At 33.5% G+C, this 22,602-nt stretch overlaps 2 protein-coding genes across 4 annotated transcripts; one reads left to right on the top strand and one right to left on the bottom strand.

Moving 5' to 3' along the window:
• The first annotated feature begins 1,437 nt into the window (after positions 1-1,437).
• On the top strand, positions 1,438-11,338 carry LOC100259733 (ER lumen protein-retaining receptor B). Its single transcript, XM_002276954.4, has 6 exons — positions 1,438-1,793; positions 4,087-4,352; positions 9,736-9,851; positions 10,655-10,731; positions 10,840-10,903; positions 11,036-11,338. The coding sequence occupies exons 1-6, from the start codon at positions 1,703-1,705 to the stop codon at positions 11,070-11,072; spliced, it is 651 nt and encodes a 216-aa protein (XP_002276990.1). The 5' UTR covers positions 1,438-1,702; the 3' UTR covers positions 11,073-11,338.
• A 452-nt stretch (positions 11,339-11,790) lies between these two features.
• On the bottom strand, positions 11,791-21,358 carry LOC100252838 (ERAD-associated E3 ubiquitin-protein ligase HRD1B). Of its 3 annotated transcripts, none has more exons than XM_010663818.3 (9): positions 21,252-21,358; positions 18,501-19,046; positions 16,882-17,058; positions 15,517-15,666; positions 15,221-15,426; positions 14,272-14,413; positions 13,725-13,752; positions 13,432-13,536; positions 11,791-12,355 (listed from the first exon to the last, which is right to left on the bottom strand). In XM_010663818.3, the coding sequence occupies exons 2-9, from the start codon at positions 19,031-19,033 to the stop codon at positions 12,188-12,190; spliced, it is 1,509 nt and encodes a 502-aa protein (XP_010662120.1). In that variant the 5' UTR covers positions 19,034-19,046; positions 21,252-21,358; the 3' UTR covers positions 11,791-12,187. The 3 variants fall into 3 exon arrangements, with proteins under 3 accessions (XP_010662120.1, XP_010662121.1, XP_019081686.1); XM_010663819.3 differs by lacking the exon at positions 21,252-21,358 and adding an exon at positions 20,118-21,244; XM_019226141.2 differs by having other exon boundaries at positions 18,501-21,276.
• Between the last annotated feature and the right edge of the window lie 1,244 nt (positions 21,359-22,602).

The raw sequence follows: 22,602 nt of genomic DNA, 5'->3' as shown, positions 1-22,602 counted from the left end.
AAGTTGAAAATTTATGTATTTTAAAATTATTTAATTTTTATAAAAATAATTTATTAATTTTATTTTTTTTTCTTTCACTTTTTTTTCCCTCATGCTTTCCCTTATATTTATTGACAACCAAACATAATCTAAAGATTTGCACTGAAAAATAATGGTTTTAGAAAATTGTTTAAAAAAATAAGGAATTTTTTTTTTCATTTTTAAATTTAAAATTTCTAAAAATGATTTTTAAGTACATACTATCTATACTTTTTTACAAGATGTTGTGATTTTATATTAATTTAAAAAAACAAAAAAATAATAAATGTATTTAAAAAAATAAAATATATATAATATAAGAACCCTCATATTTTAATAGTATCAATAAATTATTTTTCTCTATAATTTACAATTGAAACAAATTATACCTTTTCAATGTTTCAACAATTGTTTGAGAATCATGATTTAAAATAATACTTTAATTATTTTTTATTTATTTTAGAAGCAAAAATTAGCATTAAATTTTATCAACTTTCCTTGATTCTTAAAAATTACTTCTAAAAAATTTAAAATATCAAAAAATAAATTTTTTTAATAACTCAAAAAATTTAAATATTTTTTGATAGGCCGTTATACTTTCCACGATTGCATTTGGACTTTAAATTATTTAATATTTGAAAATCAAATTTTATATAAAAAAATAAAATTAATGCTATCATTGCATTAGCACAATGAGAAGAAAAGAGAGGAAAAAAAAATAGCATAACTGATATATCTCTTTTTATTAATTCATAAATCATTATTTATAGGTCTAGTGATAATACCACATAGTAAAAGTACAAACATGGTAAGAGAGATATTCACAAACTACCATAAAAATTAAATCCCATTTACCATGAAATGATTAATTTTTTAAATATTTATAAAATAAAATTCAATGGAAAAGTTTGAGATAAATAAATGAGTTTTAACTTTTAAGTGAGTTTAAGATGTTTTTAAAAACTCATATATGACTTGTCCTATCTTGTCTTGCCACACTTGCATATAATTTTAAATAAAAATTTATTTTAGTTAATTTTATTTATTTGTAAACTTTTTATACATAAATAAAATATCAATTTTCATAAAAACAAATTATAAATATTTATAATATTTTTTATTTATAAATTATATTTATTTTTAATAAAATTTTAAATTTTAAAAATAAAAAATAAAAAAATGTTGAAAAAATATAAATGACCTAGATGGGAATATAAATAAATAAATGAGATAGGGTTAAGTTAAGAGTAACGTCTTCATCGTTATTGTCATTTTTATATAAAATAATAATAACTTTTATAAAACTTGCATTAAAAAAAATTGATTTATGGAGAAATTTTTACTATCTAAAATTTTTAAAATTTCAAAATAATTTTAAAAAAACTAAGTTTATATATTCTATATAAAATACATTTTTTTGAAAACAAGGTCGTAGAAAACGAAGGCAAATTATGGAAAGCAAGGAAAGAAGCAAGAAGAGACGAGGGTGGGAGTCTTAGACGGGTCATGGAGTCAACTCTCACGCGCCAACAAGGAGAGTGAAGAACCCTCGGTCCCAAACCCAAATCTCAGTGTGTATATAATGCGTATACGAAGAGAAAGCAAAACTGCAGTGATTCTTCCCTACAAAAGAAGGGGGTGTTGTAATAGAAAGAAGAGAATCTAATCCAAGGTTGAAGCAATCATGAATATCTTCAGATTGGCTGGGGACATGACCCACCTCCTCAGCATAGTTGTGCTCCTCCTCAAGATTCGCACCATGAAATCTTGTGCTGGTATATTCAATTTCAATTTTTATATCATCATTTTCTGTCTCTGCTTTCCCTATTTGTTTAGTTCCATTTGTAGCTTTCATTTTTGTGTTTTGGTTTTTGGGTATTTAATGTTTTTGTATTTTGGTTGGGTGGGTATTTAAGAATTGGTGTTTGGTTGAGGAATAGAAGTGATTGTTGGTACTTTTGGGGGTTTGGTTGAAAAACCATATCTCAAAATCTGTAAATGCCCTTTTAAAAAGGGGGAGTGATTGCTGTTTGTTTGTTTCTTTTGTGGGTGTTTAAGAGTTGGTGCTTGTTTGAAGAATGTAAGTGGTTGAAATCCCATTTCTTTGAATCTGTAAACACCCTTTTGACAAATGGTTCTTTCTTTTTTTCCTTTTGCAATTTCCTCTTTGGTTGTAGTTGTGGATTTTGCTGTTTTGCTATTTTTGTTGTTTTATTGTTATTGCAATTTGCTTTTTTCTATTGGGTGTTTAAGAATTAATGCTTCTTTGAAGAATGAAAGTTCTTTCAAAAAATTGTTCCTCTTCTTTTACAATTATTGCTTAGATTTTGTCCTTTTGTTTTGGTTACTTTTTTTTTTTTTTTGCTTGTATTTGTAGAGCCTTACTTTTGTTGTTTGGTGTTGGTTAATTAATTCTTGGTTGAAGAATTGAAGTAATTCTTAGTCTGGTTGGAAATCCGAAACCATATCTCAAAATCTGCAAATACCCTTTGAAAACATGAACATTTTCTTTCCCTAGATCGTTGTTGATTTGATTTTGTTTTCCTTCTGGTTCTTTTGGGTGTGTAACCTTTGCTGTTGTTGTTTGCCTCTTTTTGCATGTATCTAAGAATTGGTGCTTCATTGAAGAATGGAAGGGATTTCATGTTCTTCTGGAACTTTGAAAAGAGAGCCTATTTTCTCAAAATCTGTAACAACATTCTCAAGAAATGGCCACTTCTCTTTGTTTATATTATTGCTGCTTTAATTTCATTTCATTTTTCTTCTGAGTGTTCAGTTTTAGTTATTTCAATCCCCACCTCTTTTTGTGGGCAAAATTTTGTTGTTTTTCTGTTTGTTGTTTTCCTTTTTTATTGCTATCAGGTATTGAAGAATTAGCGCATAGGGAAATAATCTTTACTAGTTTGGGTCTTTGGTTGAAAACCCATTATCTCAAAATCAGACACCCTTTTAAAAGTGGCTGTTTCTCTTTCATTTTCCATTTCTTCTCTAATATTTTTTGGGTATTAGTGTTCCTTTCTGTTTTTCTTTCTTCTTCTTTTTGGTATTTTTTGTAGATTTTATGGTTAATTCTATTGTTGTTGTTTTTTCCTTTTTGGATTTTGCCTTAAAAGAATGGAATTGGTCATCAGTTAGGAAGATGAGTACTTTTGGAACTTTCATTGAAAACCTATTTTCAAAAATCCTAATTACCCTTATGAAAAAAGTGGCCAATGCTCTTTTGTTAGGTCATTTCTTTTGTTGTTTTACCTTTGTTGTTTGCTCTTTCTTGTGGGTATTGAAGAATTAGTGAGTGCTTGCTAGAAGAATGAAATAATTGCTAGTACTTTTGGAACTTCGCAAACTCATTTTTTCCCAAAATTTGTTTGTTTGGAAGATTTAAATTTGGAAAATTTTATTGAAAACCCATGTTGCAAAGATCTTTTAATAGCCACTATTTCATTGGGCTAACTGCCCAAGAAGTTGTGGTTGAAACCGGAACAATATATGGAAGATTCATAATTGGAAAGTTTGATTGGAAGCCCATTTCCCTGAAATGTTTAAACAATCATCATCCTTAGAAAGTTTTGGTGATTTAGCCATCTCTTTTCATTCCAATAGTAAATATTTCTTGCTCATGAACCAAGAAAAATTGGTGTTCTGCGAATCTTTGATTCCATTGTTTGGTAGTGCTTGGGAAGTGAATAACCTGGTTCAGTTGTGCCCAAAAATGGTCAGATTCCTAATAGGCCTCCCAACATAGATTTTCTGCAAATGTGAAATCAGAGCGAGATATGTTTTACAAACAAGTCTTGGAACTTCCTTTTCCTGCAAAATGTGACTTGGAATTTTCCTTGTACTCACAACTTGAATATTTCAAAATAGCTCACAATCAGGGGATTCACATAAAAAATATTAATTATGTTCCATAAGACCTAGGATTTCTATCAGAACCTTGTTGAGAATAATTATTTTTCCTTTTTCTTTTTTGGATTAATTTTCAGTTATGATAGGGTGCAACATCTCCACCCTATTTTTGTGACTATTCTTCCTTTTCTTAGGTTTTAAATTTCCCTTTACTTGCCCCAGGAATCTCACTCAAAACCCAAGAACTGTATGTTATAGTGTTTGTTACTCGATACCTTGATCTATTCACAAGGTACATCTCCCTCTACAACTCTGTAATGAAGCTGGTGTTTCTTGGAACTTCAATTGCTATAGTATGGTACATGAGATACCATAAAGTAGTGAAGCAAACTTACAGTAAACAGGAAGATACTTTCCGCCATTACTTTTTGGTTCTCCCCTGCTTTGTGTTGGCTCTCCTGATTCACCGCAGTTCCAGTGTAACTGAGGTATGGAGTATTCCTTCCCTTCTTTTATCATTTTAACAGCATTTTTCATGTTCAAGATAATCCTAACCTATCTATGTTTGATGGGTTTCAGAATTCTTTAGTCCTGTAATGGTATCAGTTAATATCTTTCTGTTCAGTTTTCCTTCTGTGTAAACTTTGCTATTTGCAGTTAAAGTGTGTTACTTGTTTGGAGATAAAACAAATTTAGAACCACTTGTATTCATGAGAAGAATTGGGCATATAGTAACAACAAAAATAAAAAATTGTTCTCCTAAAATGTTTTTGATTTAAAAAAACCAAGACAACATACATGCTTGTTTTGAGATTTCTTTCTATTTTTAAAGTGCTTGTATTTTTGGGAATGCAAAAAACAGTAACATCACATGAAGAAATGCTCAAAGAAACACATGAACTGAAGTAGGAATGTAGAGAGAAAACTTCCCGTGAAAAGATAATACTTCTGAGTCTGCAAGAGTGTTACTTTATAACTTTTATTCAGTATTTGTAGAATTATAAAGTTGACCACATTTTACAATGATTATACAGTTAAAAAGTTGGACAGAAAGCAACCAATTTGGTCAAAGATCAAAATTGTGTCATGCGTGACAACATGTTCCAGTAATCACTGAGATTCCATATTCACTGAAAATATGGCTGAAGAAGGTGTCTGCTGATTTATTTCTGAACAATGAATATATTTTTCCATGTTTAACATGAATCATCAAGTAAAAAATTGCCTACTCACTTGTTACCTCCTTAAACCTCTTCAATATTTTACTGCTGCAACTTCAATATTAATGATTTTCATTACTAAATTATGATTTTTCTTGGACCTGCTGGTTAAAAATGTCTTTCAAGAAGAAAATTTTATCCCAGTATGTTGTGTGGAGTAGTGTCTTGCTGACTGAAAATTGAGGCCCTTAATGAATTTTGTTTGAGTGCTGACCAACTGTGTGTTAATACATATTGGTGGATCAGCAGAAGTTTCATATTTTCAACACTTGATGTGTTTGTTGACCTTGTTCCAAGTAAAATATAATTTGCTTTTTCATGTCACTGACCCACACTTGAAGCAGAAAAGATTACATATACATTGAAATTTGCAGGTGCTCTCAAAATTCTACAAAACTATAAATACTAGAAGTACCTTGACACTTAGATTGTTTGTTAGTAGTTTGGACATGTTGCTTCAGTTGGGCATCTCTTGGAGGCATATGGCTGATCTGCATCAGGACCTACCCAAATTGTTTATGCTTTATAGTGTAATAAACTGAAAAGATAACTGGCTTATGATTTTTTAATGGACTATTTTCTTGAAAGAGTCCCAACCAGTAAAAGAATTAAAAGGTTGCTATCACTTAACAAAGTTCAATCTGGTTCTTCCTTTTTCAAGAAAATCCAATCTAGATAACATTTAGTGTGGAAACTTGTAGATCACATAATTAGATGCATTCTTAGTGTTTTCTTGAGGAGATTTATGTGATGGTCTGTCAGAGTGGCATTGGGAATTTTGCACTCAACAATGCATCCTTGCTAAGTATGAGAGTTTTGGTGCTGGAGTGTTAATGAGGTACTCCATTCTTATGGCCAGAGACTTGGAGGGGGATCCTCTTTGTGCTGTGAGTTCGCTTTGTGGAGAGACTTTAAGAATTTGATAGCTGTTATCTGTGCTGTTGGATTGGTTGGTGATCTGGCTCCTAGTAACCATTCATTTCTATTGCATACAACATGGAGGTGACTTCTATACCTTAGTCCCACAGATTCAAAAGAGATCTCAGAATTTAGAAATTGTGAATGTTTCTGATCTTCTGGATTGGCTCTCTTTTTTCTACCTTCTGGAGAGGGAGGTGGGTAGAGATTGGTGGTTTTTGGACTCCATTAGGTTGATAATTTTGTTTTCTTTTGATAACCAAAACATATCAGAAGCACCAACTGAGGGGAAACCTAATACAACAGAAGCATACAAGGAAACCCGAAGGGTAGTAAAAGAAAAGAAAACCAAGGAAAGGAATGAGTAGCCGCTGAAGATCAGGGAGAAGACAGAAAAAAAACTAGCCTAATCTGTCTCTTCATAGCACAAGCCAACAATAAAATCCATAAAGGCATGTTTGGACTCCCAATGAGGTTAAGGTCAGAGGAGCCAGGATTTAATCAGGACATTGTTCATTTCAAAACCCTCCTCAAAGACTCTTTTATTGTGGTTCTTCCACAGGCACCAAAAGAAGTGCAAGGGCTGCTCCCCACTCTTTCCTCTTGTTATTTTTCACAAACTTCTATGCCAACTAGCAACAGCTTCCTTGATCAACATGGATAGGACCACACCACTCATAGAGTACAAAAATTAAAGACCAAAGCTTTCTAGCTGTTGGACAATGGACAAGGATCTGATTGTTCCTTACTTCTCTTTACACAAGTTACACAAAATTAACCAAGTGCAAACTACTCATGTGGATCTTATCCCAAACTGCCTTTCACCCAAAACTACTTTGGAGGTGACAACCGCCACTTGATTGGATGTGTTCTATTAAATAGTTCCTCTCTTTCATCATTCTGCAGATATTCCTCCCAGGTGGATATCGTTCCCTCAGGCACCCTTCAAAATTGTTTGGGTTGTTTGGACAGCCACGTTGGATATGATTCTTCCACTGGATTAGCTTAATAGAAGAGATTTCAGTCTCCCTGATCCATTTTGTCTTTGCTTAGAAGAAATAATTTTCTAACTTCTAATCTTCTGTCAGTTAACAGCTTCGTCCTGGTCCCATTCACTTGCAGTTTGGAGTCTGTTAAGCATTCTGAGGTATGTTGGGTGATATTTTTCGGGGTTTGCACCTTTTGGCCTTAAAAGACTAAAGAGTCCTTATAACTTGACAGCTCACTCCTTTTGCTCTGGTTTGGGGAATATGGAAGGGGAGAAATGAAAACTGTTACTAGGAAGAAGCATTTGATTTGTGTCTTACTAATTGAGGTCTTGGTTTGATTCTTTTTTGGAATGTTCTAGATCCTGCCTTTTATGCTGTCATGGTTGGGGGGATTGGTTGCCCCTTTTTATTGTTGTTTCTTGTTTTCTGAATAAAATCTTGTATATATAAAGAATATGAACTGTGATATATGTGCAGAGATCCTTGATTTCATAATCCATGCACTCATTGTGTGGCAGTTCTTGTGGAGAACTGCTGAAAAGATCATTTTTTTTAGTTTTGTTCCTTTTCATAATTAAGAATACTGTGGGCTTTCCGAGATTAAATTTGTATTGAATTTTTCCAATCTGCGTTGGACTTTGGAAGCTAGAGACTATAATCAGTATAAATGAAGGTAGAATCATAATGGAATTAAGCCTTGTGGAAGGAATCCTTGAGGCCTAACTCAAGTGGTAGGGGATTAGGGTGGAGTCATGGGAGGTTTTTATCTAAAAAAGTTTATCACTCTCTCTCTCTCTCTCACACACACAGAAAAGAAAAGAAAAGAAAAGAAAAGGGAAAAAGGTCTTGTGTAAGGAAGATTTCGAAGCAAGGGAAGCTCGTTCAAATTTGTCACACCATTTTTCTTATGACAAAATAATTTACTCTACTGAAGAAAATAAGGTGTTCAATATTAAGCTTATTTTTCAGGCATTCAGAATGGTTTCAGGCCACAAAATTAACACCTGTAATAGTTCCTTGATAAGGATCAATGTGCAATATGAAGAACCTTCTAGGTAGCCGTGGGAGTAGGTTATGAACTAATGAGTTGCCACTCTAATATCTTGGTCTTCTTCTTGGGGGTTATCATTGAGCTCTAAACTTTTGGAATCCAGTTGTTGTGAAGGTGGCCAAGTGGCTTGATGGTCAAGAAAGCTTTCTGTTACCAGGCAGTTGGAATTACTTGGATCTAGTCTTGTCTTACCAATATTCCCACCTACTTCATGTCCCTTTCTGAAATCCAGTCAATGCAGCTGCTTTTTGTGAAAATCTAAATATATTTTCTTTTCTATGGGTATGGAGAATCTGTCAGAAACCATTTAATTAGATGGATGTAGTTTGTTGGTCTGGGGAGTTGAGTTTGGGTCGTATGAGCCTTGATGAATAGAACCCTTATTGATAAATGGTTATGGAGATTCTTGAGGGAGCAGAACCTATTCTGTTATTATGTGATAAAAATAAGCACAAGTTGTGAGATGTGGATGAAATACTAATATAGTTACTCCATTACATTAGAAAGCTATTTTTCATGTTGGTCAACTTCCTTTGTCTGCATTAATCTTGACTTCAATATCCGCCCACTGAACATCCTGGGTCTGATGGGTCAAAGATGAACTACTGGCAACTGCAAACCCATAGAAGTGAATCCAGTCCTTTTAAGATCAGTTGAAGTGGAGATTTTATTGTACTGGGAGGCTTTAGGAAAGCCCATGTTGAGGCATTTTACCAGTCTCTTTGATCATGACTTGGTCATTTTAAATTGAGCAGCTTTGAGCAGACACCCTTGGCCTTGCTTATCATTGGAGGAGAGAGATTTGGGATATTTGGTAGCATGGATGCATCTTTGAGTTGGAGACCAGAATCAGCTAATCAGGAAGTTGATGGGCTTGCATAGAGGCATTTTCTTTTCTACAAGTTCTTATAGGGAATTATTATGGGTCTGCTTGGTGTCTCATCCTTTTTTTTTTCTTTTGATGCAGTTTCTTTCTCTCCTTTTTTCCTTTTTTTTTCTTTGAAGGATCTTTGATCCTCTCTTTGCATGGCTCTTTTTTCCTCTCATTTACATAATGGAATTGAGAATTTTGAATACATATAGTAAAATTAAGCACACAACAAATATTCTTTGACCACGGGGTTAATTCCTGTATGGATAGATAAGAAAAGAGGTGAGACCTTGTGGGGCTGAATTTATCAAAAAGAAGCACTTCCTCTTTTATTTCTCTTGCTCTTTATTTTCCTTGCAAAAAGCAAAAGCATGACTATGATCATGAAAACAGAGAAGGTATTTTGTCAGTTGATGAAATTGGATTAAAATCCCTGATACCATCATGAATTTGGGTAGTCAATTACATTGAGAGGGCCTAGGGCCATTAAGCTCCATGAACTAGGGACACTTTTGGGGTATAGACCTTTGGATATGACCTTGTAAGGAAAGAAACTCTAGACCTTTCTAGAAGATGGTTTTAATGTCTCAAAGGAAAGTTCCTTTATGCTAAGAAATATGCAAGTCAATTTGATTGGCAGTCAACCCAAGCAAAATCTTCTCAAGCACTTTCCACATCCTCACCAATTGCTAACAATATTTCCTTTGTTTGCTTGTGCTTCCATTTATTGATGTCTGACAATAGAATTATATTTGAAGTGTACATTTCCTTTCTCTCAATAATTTGATCTGATTCTACTGGAAACTTTACCTCTTGTGTTAGATTCTGTGGACATTTTCGATATATCTTGAAGCTGTAGCTATCGTCCCTCAATTGGTGTTACTGCAAAGGTCAAGAATTATTGACAACTTAACCGGGAACTATGTTTTTCTCCTTGGGTATGTCATGCTTAACCTGGTTGGTTTTATTGCTTTTAGGTATACCAAGTTACTTTTCCCTCTGGAATATCTTCTATTTGATGTATTTGCATATAATGTTCTCTCTTGATCTTTAGTGTGCATTTTCTTCTCACATTATATAAGCCATTGGCAGTTTGTATCGGGCTTTACTTGACCCCAAATAAGAAATTAACTGCGAGGCAGTCCTTTAGATAGTAGATATTGTTTGCAACGGCCTCCCACTTTACCACATCTAGAAAGGGGAGAGTGATCAGCATGACGGTCTTTCAGGTTGACAGTTCTTGTTCTATTTGGTATCAAAAATGAAAATGGTTTTGTCAAAATATTTGAAACTGCAAGAACTGAATATCTGAAGTTAAAGCATATTGCTATATTCTTGTGAGAGGGTTTCTGCACAGGATTCTATTGGTCAAAAGGATTAATGCTGACTCACTGAATCTTCCCCTCGAATACAAAAGGCATTTGGGTCAACTTGTGATAAGATTTCTCTTTTTGATATTGGTTGGAAATATAAGTTACATTCTGTAGCATTACTGGATGGGGGAGATAAGGACTCAACATCTGAATCTTTTAACTCTTACCTCTGATGAGAGCCACTTGTGTTTCTTCTAGTCCTAGATCCTTCCGAATTCTTATGAACCTAACATGTCAAGCAAGATGGTCTTTACCGATTTAATTTTCACAGATGTATACTTGCCTCTTGAACAATTCTTTTTTATGTGGTTAGTTATATTCTATTCAATTGTTTGTGCTGTAACATCTTTTCATGGTTTCCCATATAGGGCATACCGTGCTTTATATATCCTCAACTGGGCTTATCGTTTCCTTGTGGAGGATAATCACCATTATCATTGGATACGTAAGTTCTGGGTCTTGCTTCACATTGATTCATCTTATTCTCAATTTTTAAATTTTATATCTTGCATGAAAACATCATTAACATGTTACTATCAAATGCCAAACACAGCCTGGATTTCGGGCCTGGTTCAGACTGCTCTATATGCTGATTTTTTCTACTACTACTTCAAGAGGTACATTTTCCATGTTATATATCAACGGTTAGATTGTTTAGAGGCAACCAATTGTTCCATGGATCTCTTTTCTGGGAGCCAACATTCTGAATATTTGCATATTCGCTAACATTACTTTTGATTTTGTCTCAGCTGGAAGAATCGGGAGAAGCTTCAGCTCCCTGCTTGAAACTGGACATTCTTCATTTAAATTTTCACTAACGAAAGGACAGAGGTTACTGCACCCACATGTCATTGGATTTCATAGATACCAAATTTTCTTTTTGTTACCAGAATGTGTGAGGGATGGCCATTGTTTTCTACTGTTCATCTCTCCAACAGTTATATTTGCTGTAGTTGAAATCCTTACATACCCTTATGGCATTACGATTAGACAATGCTATCTTGGATAAAAATGGTGAAATGATAATACTGATCTTCAGGGTTTGGGGCGGCTATGCGTGTTCTTGCTGTTTTAACATGTGAAGAACCCAGATATTTGAAAAGTTGTGCTTGGATGCCTATCAAGGTTGTAATCTTTGCTCAAACTGATAATGGGTTTGGACCTAGGATCAAACTGATGCCAAATGTATCGGGCTTGCTTTGGGTTGATCTTTGCCAAATCCAGCATTATCAATTGGAATTCTACCAAAATCGTACATAGTTTTTTGTTGACAAGACCTGGATACAAAATCTAGTCAGGATTTGGATGCATTGACTGCACCGTTACGTGCCCTAGGGCTAAGCAAATAAGCTCTCAACTGCTACCGTATGCTCAAAAGCTTTGGTCATGGCAAACCAGGCAAAGTGAGCAACAAGGCACAAGTTTCAAGAGCCCTAAAGCCATTCATAGAGTGGCATTGCCATGCCAAAGGGAAACCCCACTTTCTCACAATCCAACCAGAATATAAACTGGAGAAGCAATGCACAAATTTGGCAAAATTCGATCCTGTCAACTAACAAAACTAAAGAACCTTAAGTAAGGTTGGGGAAAGTGAAAGGAAAGAAAAGATCAAAGAAAAACATAATGTATGGCCCAGCGCTGCATATGAACATCTTACACTGAGCCCTGTCTGCTAGAAAATTTGACACAAGCTGGTATTGTAATTGGGGCAATGTTCTTTGCAAGACTCAATAAGGGAAAGTTGATTCATACAATGCCTCTTGAGAGATATTACCAGACCTCAAGTATAAGGGTGACTAACACAGCTTTCAGAGAAAAACACTATGCCTGTTTCGGTGTTTCTTCTATATCCACCGCCTCTAGTCTCCTTGCGATACACATCTCTAAATGAGAGTTGAGGCCTATGTATCAGTTTCTTCAATTTCTCCATGATGACCCGAGTCTGGAACAGAAGAAGATGAAGAAGCAACGTCCTTTCCCTTGCCAGCTGATGATGCAGTGGGGGCCATGCCCATGCCTTCCTCTGGTTTCGATAGTTTCTGTAGAAGTTGGAGCTGGTTTTGCAAGACCTGTTGAATAAATTTAACGGAAAATAATAACCTAGAACCAAAGAAGGAAATCCTCTTCTCTAAAGCATCAATGTTTGGACTTTTTTTATTTTTTATTTTTGAAAATGGTGGTTCACATTGTTAGAAAAACATAAATAACCAAATACGTATCATGGTAAGCATATTCAATCATGTTTCAAATCCAAGGCAGTGCGATGGTTGCTTGAATGCAGATATTTCAACATTTTCATTTCCAATGGAAATAAATATCAGCCCAAGAATCTAACCCAGAATCCACATTTAATACCAAGACTAACCAGTAGACTGAGTCTTCAACAAAGCCGCAAGCAAACACGACATACACAATGAAAAATCATTCATCTTATCTAAAAACGTATCAAAAACTCACACACACCTAAAGAAAGAGCATTTGAACAATACCCAACACTGTCCTCAGAGCAATGACTAAATTGGCCTTGATCAACCATAACCACCTACTCTCCCGCAAAAATAGAAAGAGCAAATAAAAATTGGAAAACAAAATTCCAAGTAATCTCCTTACAGTAGAGTGCTTTGTGACTTGACAGTTGATTTTTTTTATTTTTTTTTCAGTTTCTTCCTTTCAACTAACTGACCTAGAAGCTTTTCCACAGCAATTCACATAACTTAACTACCAGAAATTATAGATCATTTCTCACATCCATACATATTTCTGAACCTGGTTTCCAAAACTCAAGACATGGGAGCAACATGAGGGAATTGTATCTAAGACAGGAGAAATAGTGTGTGCAAAGAATATAGTAAAGAATGCAGAGCTAAAAAAGTATCCAATCTACGATATATGTAGCAGTACAGAGTAATACACATCTGCACATGTGAGTGAGTACATAATAACTACATATTGACCTAATAAATATTAATAATGGTGGGATCATGCAGGTACATTCATAATGTTCTACGATGCAGAGTGATGATGATAGTAATAAAAGTAATGGTACTTTTATTTATTTATTTATTTGTTTATCAGAAAAGTAATGGTACTTATGGTTTGAAAATAAATCAATAATACCAGATGGTGGCACATGAAATCCTTATACCTCAATATGGTATTCAAGAAATTTCTTCTGAGCTTCCATCTGAGAGCCCGGTATGTTTAGATCACCACTGAGTCTATCTCCATAGTTCATGGTGGCACCAGATGCCTGAAAAGGGACAAAAGCACAGTTCTGAAGCTGAAGAAAAAGGCAAAGCAAGCTCACAAGGAAATGAAAATTATTCTTTTTTTTGATAGATAACAAGGAAATGAAAGTTATAGATATTGTGGTAGTCCACTAGAAGCTCGTTCCCCCTAGAATTTGTATTATAAATACAGCAAAAGGTACATATATACCTGGGGGAGTGATACATATCCAGGGGACCTGCAAATAAGAGGAATACTTTGTTAAACTCTTGCTTTATTGCAATCTTATACAATGACTCACAGTATTGACAGTTCAACACTATTGCATGTCAGAGACACTGTCAAAGTCGTATTTACATGGCATTTCAAATTTCTTTCAATTGCCACTTTGCTCAGTTCATCTCTCTAAACCACCAGCATTCCTGCCGGCATTTATCCAAGAGGTTATCTAAATATGGGTAGATGATTTAGCATAAGAAGGCAATCGAACTAACAATGTGCCAGTGGGACACAAAGATATTCTTTTCTATGAGTAGGCAATTCAACTAACAACGTGAAAATGGGGCACCCCCAAGTGGCAAACAAAGATATTTGCAAGTCACCACCCTTGCCAAAAAGGCAAATATCTACACACTCAGAACTAGGCCTGCACTGATCAAATCTCACCTTTAACTAAAGTTATAATAATTGAATAGACAACATGACCATGCTATTAACAGAGAAATATATATTTTAACTGCCAAAAAAAAGTGCATACCACACTAGTGTATTTGGAGAAGGGTACACAAAAGATTTTTCATATATTGCGGCAGCTGAAGCAGCAGCTTGGAGTCTGGCCCGATGCCAATTCAAATTATCATCTGCTACATCACCAGTCAAACCCTGTGTGGATGTACTTGCTGTGCAAGTCCATGTGGCCAATCAAAATGGTTAGCCAATATTATTAAGTGTGTCAAGTCAACCTAGAAATGCAAATTCTCACCTTTTGTTTAATTGCATTTTAAAAAAAGGAAATTCTGTTAGAAACAAGTTGAATATACATCCTCATTCATGTCAAATTAGGAATCTCTTCATATTAGCGTAAGAAAAATGGGAAACTCATTTCCTAAAACTAATTTCCCAAGTCCTAAACTCAGCATAACTTCACACGATCTTCTGTTATTAAATTCAGATGGAAGCAAAGAAAAAGATTTCTATCAACTCAATTTCCAAAAACACATGCACATATGATTCAAAGGTAAATAACTGATATTATGTCTAATGCAGGTGTCCTACTAACAGGTTAACATTTTGGCACTCCACAACTGGTAGAAAAAATGAATAACCATGAGTTTGAATGCTCACCAAAATGATATATAAGGTGCATCAATATTTTAGTGAAAGTTACTACTTCAGGGAACAAAGCCAATCCCTCTTGGGGCCTTTTGTGGTTTCCTTTGTCTTTTAAAAGGGGAGTATGAAACTGCCCTGGCATGTTACAATTTTATTGCTTCTGAACTTCACACTTACAAGTAATTCACAATAGATAATATGCAGAAGAGACTGATGTTTAAATTTCAAATTGGAGGAAGTAAATATATTTGAAATATAATCTCAAGGCTAAATACCAAAGCCCACAGTTTTCAACAATGATCTGAAATCCAATACAAATAACAAACACCAAGAACAGCTAGCTATCATAATGGAAAATAAAGGATCACCATTACCTTGATGAAAATCAGACCGTGGCCCATGTTGCCCTCCAGCAGTAGTTGTCCCATTTTCAGGGGGTACAACTAGGGCTCTGCAAGTAGGACAAGTATGCTGTCGCTCTAACCATGAACGGAGACAATGCATATGAAAAAGATGTCCACAAATTAGTTTCTTGGCTGTAACCATCTCCTCACGACAAATGATGCAGGTTGCATCACTTCTGCACACCAAACAGAAACAATTAAACATGACATTACAACCAAATATTTAGAAATAAAACAACATAGCAACAGATGGATCAAGTACTCACGCATCAAGTTCTTCAGGCGTTGCATCTGGAAAACGATCATTCATATTTGAAGTCATCTTCCTATAACGAATGTAATCAGCAATACGGACCCTGAAGTTACGGAATGTTTCATAGAGCTCCCGAATCAAGTGCAAAGGCACACCATAATTCCTAAGGATACCAAACAAAAGTTGATATAAGATAATAATGTTAAACCAAAAAAATTGGCAAATGAAATGATATAAGACAACAAGAATCAGTAGAAGTGACTAATGATAGAAAACAGGACAACAATTCATTCTCAGAACAGATAAAAATCACCAATCAACTCCAAGACAATGAAAAGCACAAGAATGGAAAGCAATAAGCTTTCCCTGCCACATAGAATCTGTTTTAACCTTTTCCATATAGACACATACAGCATGAACACTAAATCAGCACTAAGAGTTAAAACACACTATATATTTTAAGAACACCTTTTAGTCATGATCAAGAGTGGCAATCATGTCAAAATCCTCACTATATAGAAGAAAGTGATCCTTTTTTAAATAAACAAGAGGGTGGTATTTAGCTACCAGGAACAACACAAAAGGTTACCAACCCAGACTCATCTTCCATCCTCATTGTGATAAATAGTATCATTTTATGGAATGCAAAATGACTATGGTATGGACCATCAGCCAGCAGATAATTGGTAGGCACCATGAAAGAAATAAAAATCAAATTTCATCCAATCAAAACTTCATATAAACACCACATTTTGTACTTTTACTTTTGTGCTTCCCATCAACCTCTCAGTTGCTCATGAAAGAGCCATACAAGCATCCACTAACTCCAAATTAGATTGGGATATTCTAGTTTGGCTCCAGGGTGTAGTTTGTTTGAATATTAAGGATTATACATGCTTAAGCAATCAGGAAACATTATTGGATCTGAATACTGAGTAGATGTATACGTTAGCAGTTCAGCGTATTTAGTTGCTGAAGTACCTGTTTAAACTTATTTTCAGACCTTAGAAGACCCATACCATATAACTAGTACCTGTTTAAACTTATTCTCAGACCTCAGAAGATCCAGATCCAGACCATATAACTGGAAATAGATAATACATTAGTTCATTATAAATATACACATGTGTATGTGTTAGAGAGCACGTTAGACATACATACATATATACATAAATACATCCATACATACATACACACACACACACACACACACACATATATATATATAGACATAGACACTTACATGCATATAGACACAGAAACATATCTGCAAATATAACAAAGCACATGCCATGTGCATTTCTTAACATCCATATCTATGCATGTGAATGTGCATGACACATCTCCAGTAGAAAACTGAGGTGAATAAATTACTCACATGAAAATCACAAGAAAGAAGCACAGATACAAAGACAAGTGAAGCAAGTCTCGTATAAGTTCCAAGTAAAAGGTGTAGACAGCCTTTTTCTCCCATTGTCCTTCCATAAGCATGTCACTGACATAGAAAACATATTTTACGAATGTTGACACAGTTGTTGTTGCGAGTATCATGTACCTGAGATACAAAATTGTAAAAATTATTGCAAAATGAAACACCCTGCATGACTAGAGAAACTACATCAAGCTATACCTTTGGTGTAACATAAAAATAGGAGAGAAATATGTAACTTTGCTAATGCATACATCAAAATAAAGACATTTTTGTCTTTTTCACTGAACAGTAAAACATCCATGGTCAAACTGCAGTAGTATCACAATGCTATAGGCATTTGAGAAGTGAGAATCAAGGGGGTGATTATCTACAACTTTCAGTACTTAATACTATTTAGAAAATGAAGCATTAAGTTATCATTAAAATTAAAGTCTTTGTACTCTTTGTGGCTCATAAGAGGGTTAAAATCAATAATTTTCTCCAAAGCAGGAGATTTCACAATGTCCTTAGCCATGCTGTGCAGGGAAAGTGGATAGATGGAAGATCACTTGTTACTTCATCCCCCTCGTCTATCATTTGCAGCAGAAACTACTAAAAAATTAGGCAGCATGGGTTTGCTCCAAAGTAGATTTTTGATATGCTGGTAATTTCCTTTGATGAATTTGATAGAACAACCAGGGGGCAGGGGCTCCTATCACATGTGGGGCAGAGACCGCTTTTTGACTCCTCTACGGCTTTGATTACTGACATTCTGTTTTGGACTGTCATAATAGTTGAGAACCCAATTTTCCAGGCAGTTGGAGAAAAGTGAAGCTTATTCTTTGGCACAACCCTCCTCTAAAGCCTCAGTATAAATTTTGATAAACATCCCCTAGGTAACCTAGGTTAGATGAGCATTGAGTGGAGGCAGACAGGAGGTGGGGGGAGGGGTGGCTATTAATAACCGTAGGGGCATCCTTTTCAAGCCTATTCTAACCTGGATTTTTCTGCTACATACACATGGTTTAGCCCTTTAGATGGCTTATAGAGGCATATTCAATGGGGAATTAAAACTAATTGTCATCACATTGAGGCACTGGAGACTAATTTTCCTGCAAGAACAAATCCTTAATAATTCTTTTGTCTATCAGATCTCCAAATTATACCAAACCTATAAGGTTTCTCTCCTCACTCTAAACTTTTGTTCTTCTGCTTTTTCTACTCCATTTATTATTTTCTTTCTTTTGATTCAACCCAACATGTTATCCTCACAACCACTTTATGATACAAGAAATAAGTATTATTACTATAATTTCTTGAGTCATAACCATAAAAAGGAAGGAACTTTTCTCTCTCCATACCTATCATAAGAAAATAAAAATGTTCAGTTCACAATTCAGATGAATCCTCTATGCCATTCCATTCTACTGAAAATGTTATACCAATTTGCATATATAAGCACCCCAAAGATAAGAACCACACACAATGAGGTAATAATATAAATACAGTTGTGAGCAGTAATGTAGCATATCATCAACCCAACTGAAAAGATTCAATTAGAAAAGGGATAAGCATAAATAACTTACTCAAAAGAAAAGAGGAGGGAAACTGAAGCCTGCCGTGTTTGTATCAAATACTTTAAAGAACTGTACAGAAAGAGACTATCCAGGATAAGAAGGAAGCCCATAAATGATACAATACGGATATGAGACAACATAGGAACCGAAGGGGTTGTCTCAATGTACTCAACTCTCTTCTGGGCCAACCAATGTAAAGCTTTGATTAACAGAAGAGCAGTAACCATAGCAAGAAAAGTAACTGAAAAGTCCTGTCGGAAAATAGTTATTGCAAAAAGTATTTCCATGACTTCCCGCCATGATTGCTCATTCAGTCTCTCAACCTCAGCTTCTCGTAGGGACCCAAGAAAAACACGCTTAGTTAGTTGCCACAGAATGCACATGATGACTAGACCCATGTTGAGGAGGAGCACCAAACTGATTTTGGACGTTGATAGATAAACTGTAGCTGGGTAGAACTGGCCTCTACTGTTAAACGCATGATAGATAACAGCCAGAGTAGCAACTAAACTAAGCCCCGCATATGTTTGCAGCTTAATCATTTTCCTCAGCTTGCTATTATGCACCAGAAAACACCAAATCCTAATCAGCTTGAGTTCTCAAATTTGTTAATCTTCTTTGTTTTCTTTTTGTGATTTCATAAACAGGAACCAAAAAATACAAATAATAGTTTGATTATTGAGGAAAAAAAGTAGGAAAATAGTGAAGAAAGTAGAGTTGTGAACTATATTTATTGTTTTCTTCATTTATTTGAGACATCAAAAAACAAAAGCCTCCCCTGACTTAAAATTATCACAAGTTTACAACTACTTGGCTTACTTCAGGTGAGAATTTCACTGCTTAAAAACCAATAGAGTGCACACACAGAATATTGAATTCATACTCTTTACTCTTCCCCAGTTTTCTCAGAATACGATACAAAGTAGCAAAATTCCAGCTTTCAAAATGAGAGAACAATGAAAAAAAAAGTAATTAATGCTCCTATATAATTCCAATATTTTAAGTCTAGTTTGATCATGTTATTACACAATTCTAAATCCTAATTTCAAACTGAAAGAAACAAATTCTGCTTACTCCACTTCATTTTTTTCCCAAAACCCAAAATTGTCTTTTCTTTCCTTTCCTTTCCCTCTATTTCTGAACAACCATCCAAAGGTATTACATTCAGAAAAACAGGTCACACAAACCAACTGCTCCAAAACCCTAAACAATAGCCCAAAGTTTATGATACCATAAATCACAAATTCACAGGTCAAGTTTAATTATAACATATTTCGTTGCTGAGAAAAATGAAAGAAGGTAATAGAAAAAATACACAATGCCAAAACATAATTAAGCAATAAATAAAACAAAAGACCCTTTCATTTTTTCCTCTTAAGTCTTAACAGATTTTAGATGTTTCAGTAATTTCTATTTCTTAAGTTATATACATTTTTTTTAGATATTTTGGTTGAATACAGAAAGTAATAATTTTTTTAACTTTTATCCAGAATCTTAAGTCCAAATAACACTTTATGGAGTTCTATTCAGAATTTAGATAAATTCAGACCCATTTAGACTTTTGATAGAAATACAGAGAAACAAACATCTTTCAGTCAATTGAGCTAACAAGGCCAATTGGATTACTTGAGTTCAATTTTTCCTCAAATCCAAAATTGTCTCTCCTTTCCTTTGAGCTCCCTCCATTTCTCAGAAAAAAACACAAAGGTTCAGCATTCATAAAAACGGGTCACACAAATCAACCATTCCAAAACCCTGAAAAAATAGCCTATGTTAGGTACACTGTAAAATACAAATTCTGGAGTCCAGTTTGATTAAACTACATTTAGTCACTGAGAAAACTGAAGAGAAATTCCAAACCATAATTAAACAACCAAGGAACCAAAAAAGTGCACTCAATTAAGCACAAACTAATTGGTTCACCGAGTTTAATTGTTCCCTGAAACCCAAAATTTTTCTCTTCTTTCCTTTCTTTTCCCTTCTTTTCGCAGCAGCCAAATTAAGGCATAACATTCATGAAAATAGATTATACAAATCAGCCCTCCAAGACCCTAAAAAATGCTCTAATTCTGTGTACCATAAAATTCAAATTTTCCCATTCAAGTTTCATTGCACTTCTTATGGTTTGCTAGAAAATCCAGGAAAATATATAAAATATAATACCATTTCAAACCATAATTCAAACCCCAAAAAAACAAATTCGGCCTCGTTCGCTACTACATTTTTTCTCCAAAACCCAAAAGTGCTTCGCCTTACCTTCCTTTTCCCTCGGGTTTTCACCAAACAAGCCATAACATTCACAAACTCGATTAGATTTTGTTTAGTTGCTGAGAAATTCAAAGAAAATATAAAATATCATACAATTTCAAACCATAATTCAAGCCCAAGAAAACAAAATTCTGCCAAGTTTTTTGCTTAATTTTTCTCCAAGACCTAAAACTGTCTTTCCTCTCATTTCCTTCACTTTCCTTCCGTTTCTCAGCAACACAACAAAGGCATAACATTCATAAAAACAAGTCACATAAATTAAATCCCTCCAAAACCCTAACAAAGCCCGAATTTCCGACAAAACACACTGCAAATCTAGACCCACATGATCGCAACAACACCCACCACCCACCAAATTCGACTTCAAACAACTCCAAAATGGATCAACCAAAAAAAAAAAACAAGAAAAACCCAGAACCCTTGAACCCTTTTCCTGTTGGGAACCTAAGAACCCATTTTCTTTTTCCGGAAAATTTGAGAGAAAATTCATACCTTTTTTCCGCGTTCTGTTGCAGAGATTTTGAGTTCCAAAGGCTTCTCCTTTTGTTCCAATATTTCTATGGTGCGTCATTTGGGCCAATCATAAATTGCCACGTGGCATCTAAAATACATCTCTGCTAACTTATTTATAAAAAATATTTCACATATATTTATCATAAAATAAAAATAAAAACAAAGAGGGATCAAGTTTATATTTTAAATTTATTAAGAGTTGTTTGGCCCTTTTTTGTTTTAAAAACAAAAAATTATTTTAAAATTTTTTTAACATTGTTTGGTCATTATTATCTTAAAATAATTTTTTAAAATAAAGTGAAATATAAAATAAATTTTAGAGAACAATTAAGAATTATTTTCATGATTTTTAAAAACAAAAGAAAAATATAAGTCCGTTTAATCATATTTTTTAAAAGGTTTTTTAAAAATCTATTTTTAACTTAAAAAATAAAAAATAAATTTTAAAAACAAGTTTCAAAAAATATTTAGATCAATGAACCTTAAATTTCTTTAATTTGTTTGATATAAAGAAATTTAATAAACTAAAAAAGTAATTTTTGGTATAAAATTGATGTACTTGTTTTATAAAACAATTTTATTTAATCCATATTTTATATGTAAATGAGGTGGTATTGTTTTTATTTTTCTTGAATATTTAAGATTTTGATTTATTTTTATACTTTCCCTCATTTTCTTTTCTTAGTAAACAATTACCACCCCTCCCTTTAAAAAAAAAATTTTTATTTATTTAAAAAACCAAGGAAAATGAAAAAAAAAAAAATAGGATATGTTTAGTTATATTTTTTTAAACTTGTTTTTAAAAACTTTTTTAAAAAAATTAAAAAACAAATAATAATTTTTTAGTATTTAATAAAAATAAAAGTGTTTGATAAGTTGTTTTTAAAAACAGTTTAAAAAAAAACAAAAAACTTGTTTAGATAAATTATTTTTAAAAATAATTTTTTTATTTTAGTTTTGTAAAATCATTGAAAATTCAATTTGTATAATATAAATTAAATTAAATTCAAATCTTATTAAAAATGAAAATAGATTTATAATTACAAATAAATTAAAAAAATAAATAGTTTTTAGTAAAACATGAATGATAATATTATAACAAAATCATAAATTTATATACAAAAAGGATATCAACATTTCTTCTTTTTTATTTTGTTAAAAATAAATAATAATAATTTTTAACATATAAATGAGTCAAGTTTTTCATTTTATATACACATTTTAGTACTAAATTACCAACATAGTATTTTAGAATGTTTTGATTTAATATGCAATTAATTAGATAGATTTTTTGAATTCAAAATTATTCTTAAAAATTTTTAAATTTATT

This window comes from Vitis vinifera, chromosome 16 (assembly GCF_030704535.1).
Source record: "Vitis vinifera cultivar Pinot Noir 40024 chromosome 16, ASM3070453v1".
NCBI lineage: Eukaryota > Viridiplantae > Streptophyta > Magnoliopsida > Vitales > Vitaceae > Vitis > Vitis vinifera.
The sequence above is the reverse complement of the archived record's forward strand: the minus strand, read 5'-3'. Positions and strand labels throughout refer to the sequence as shown.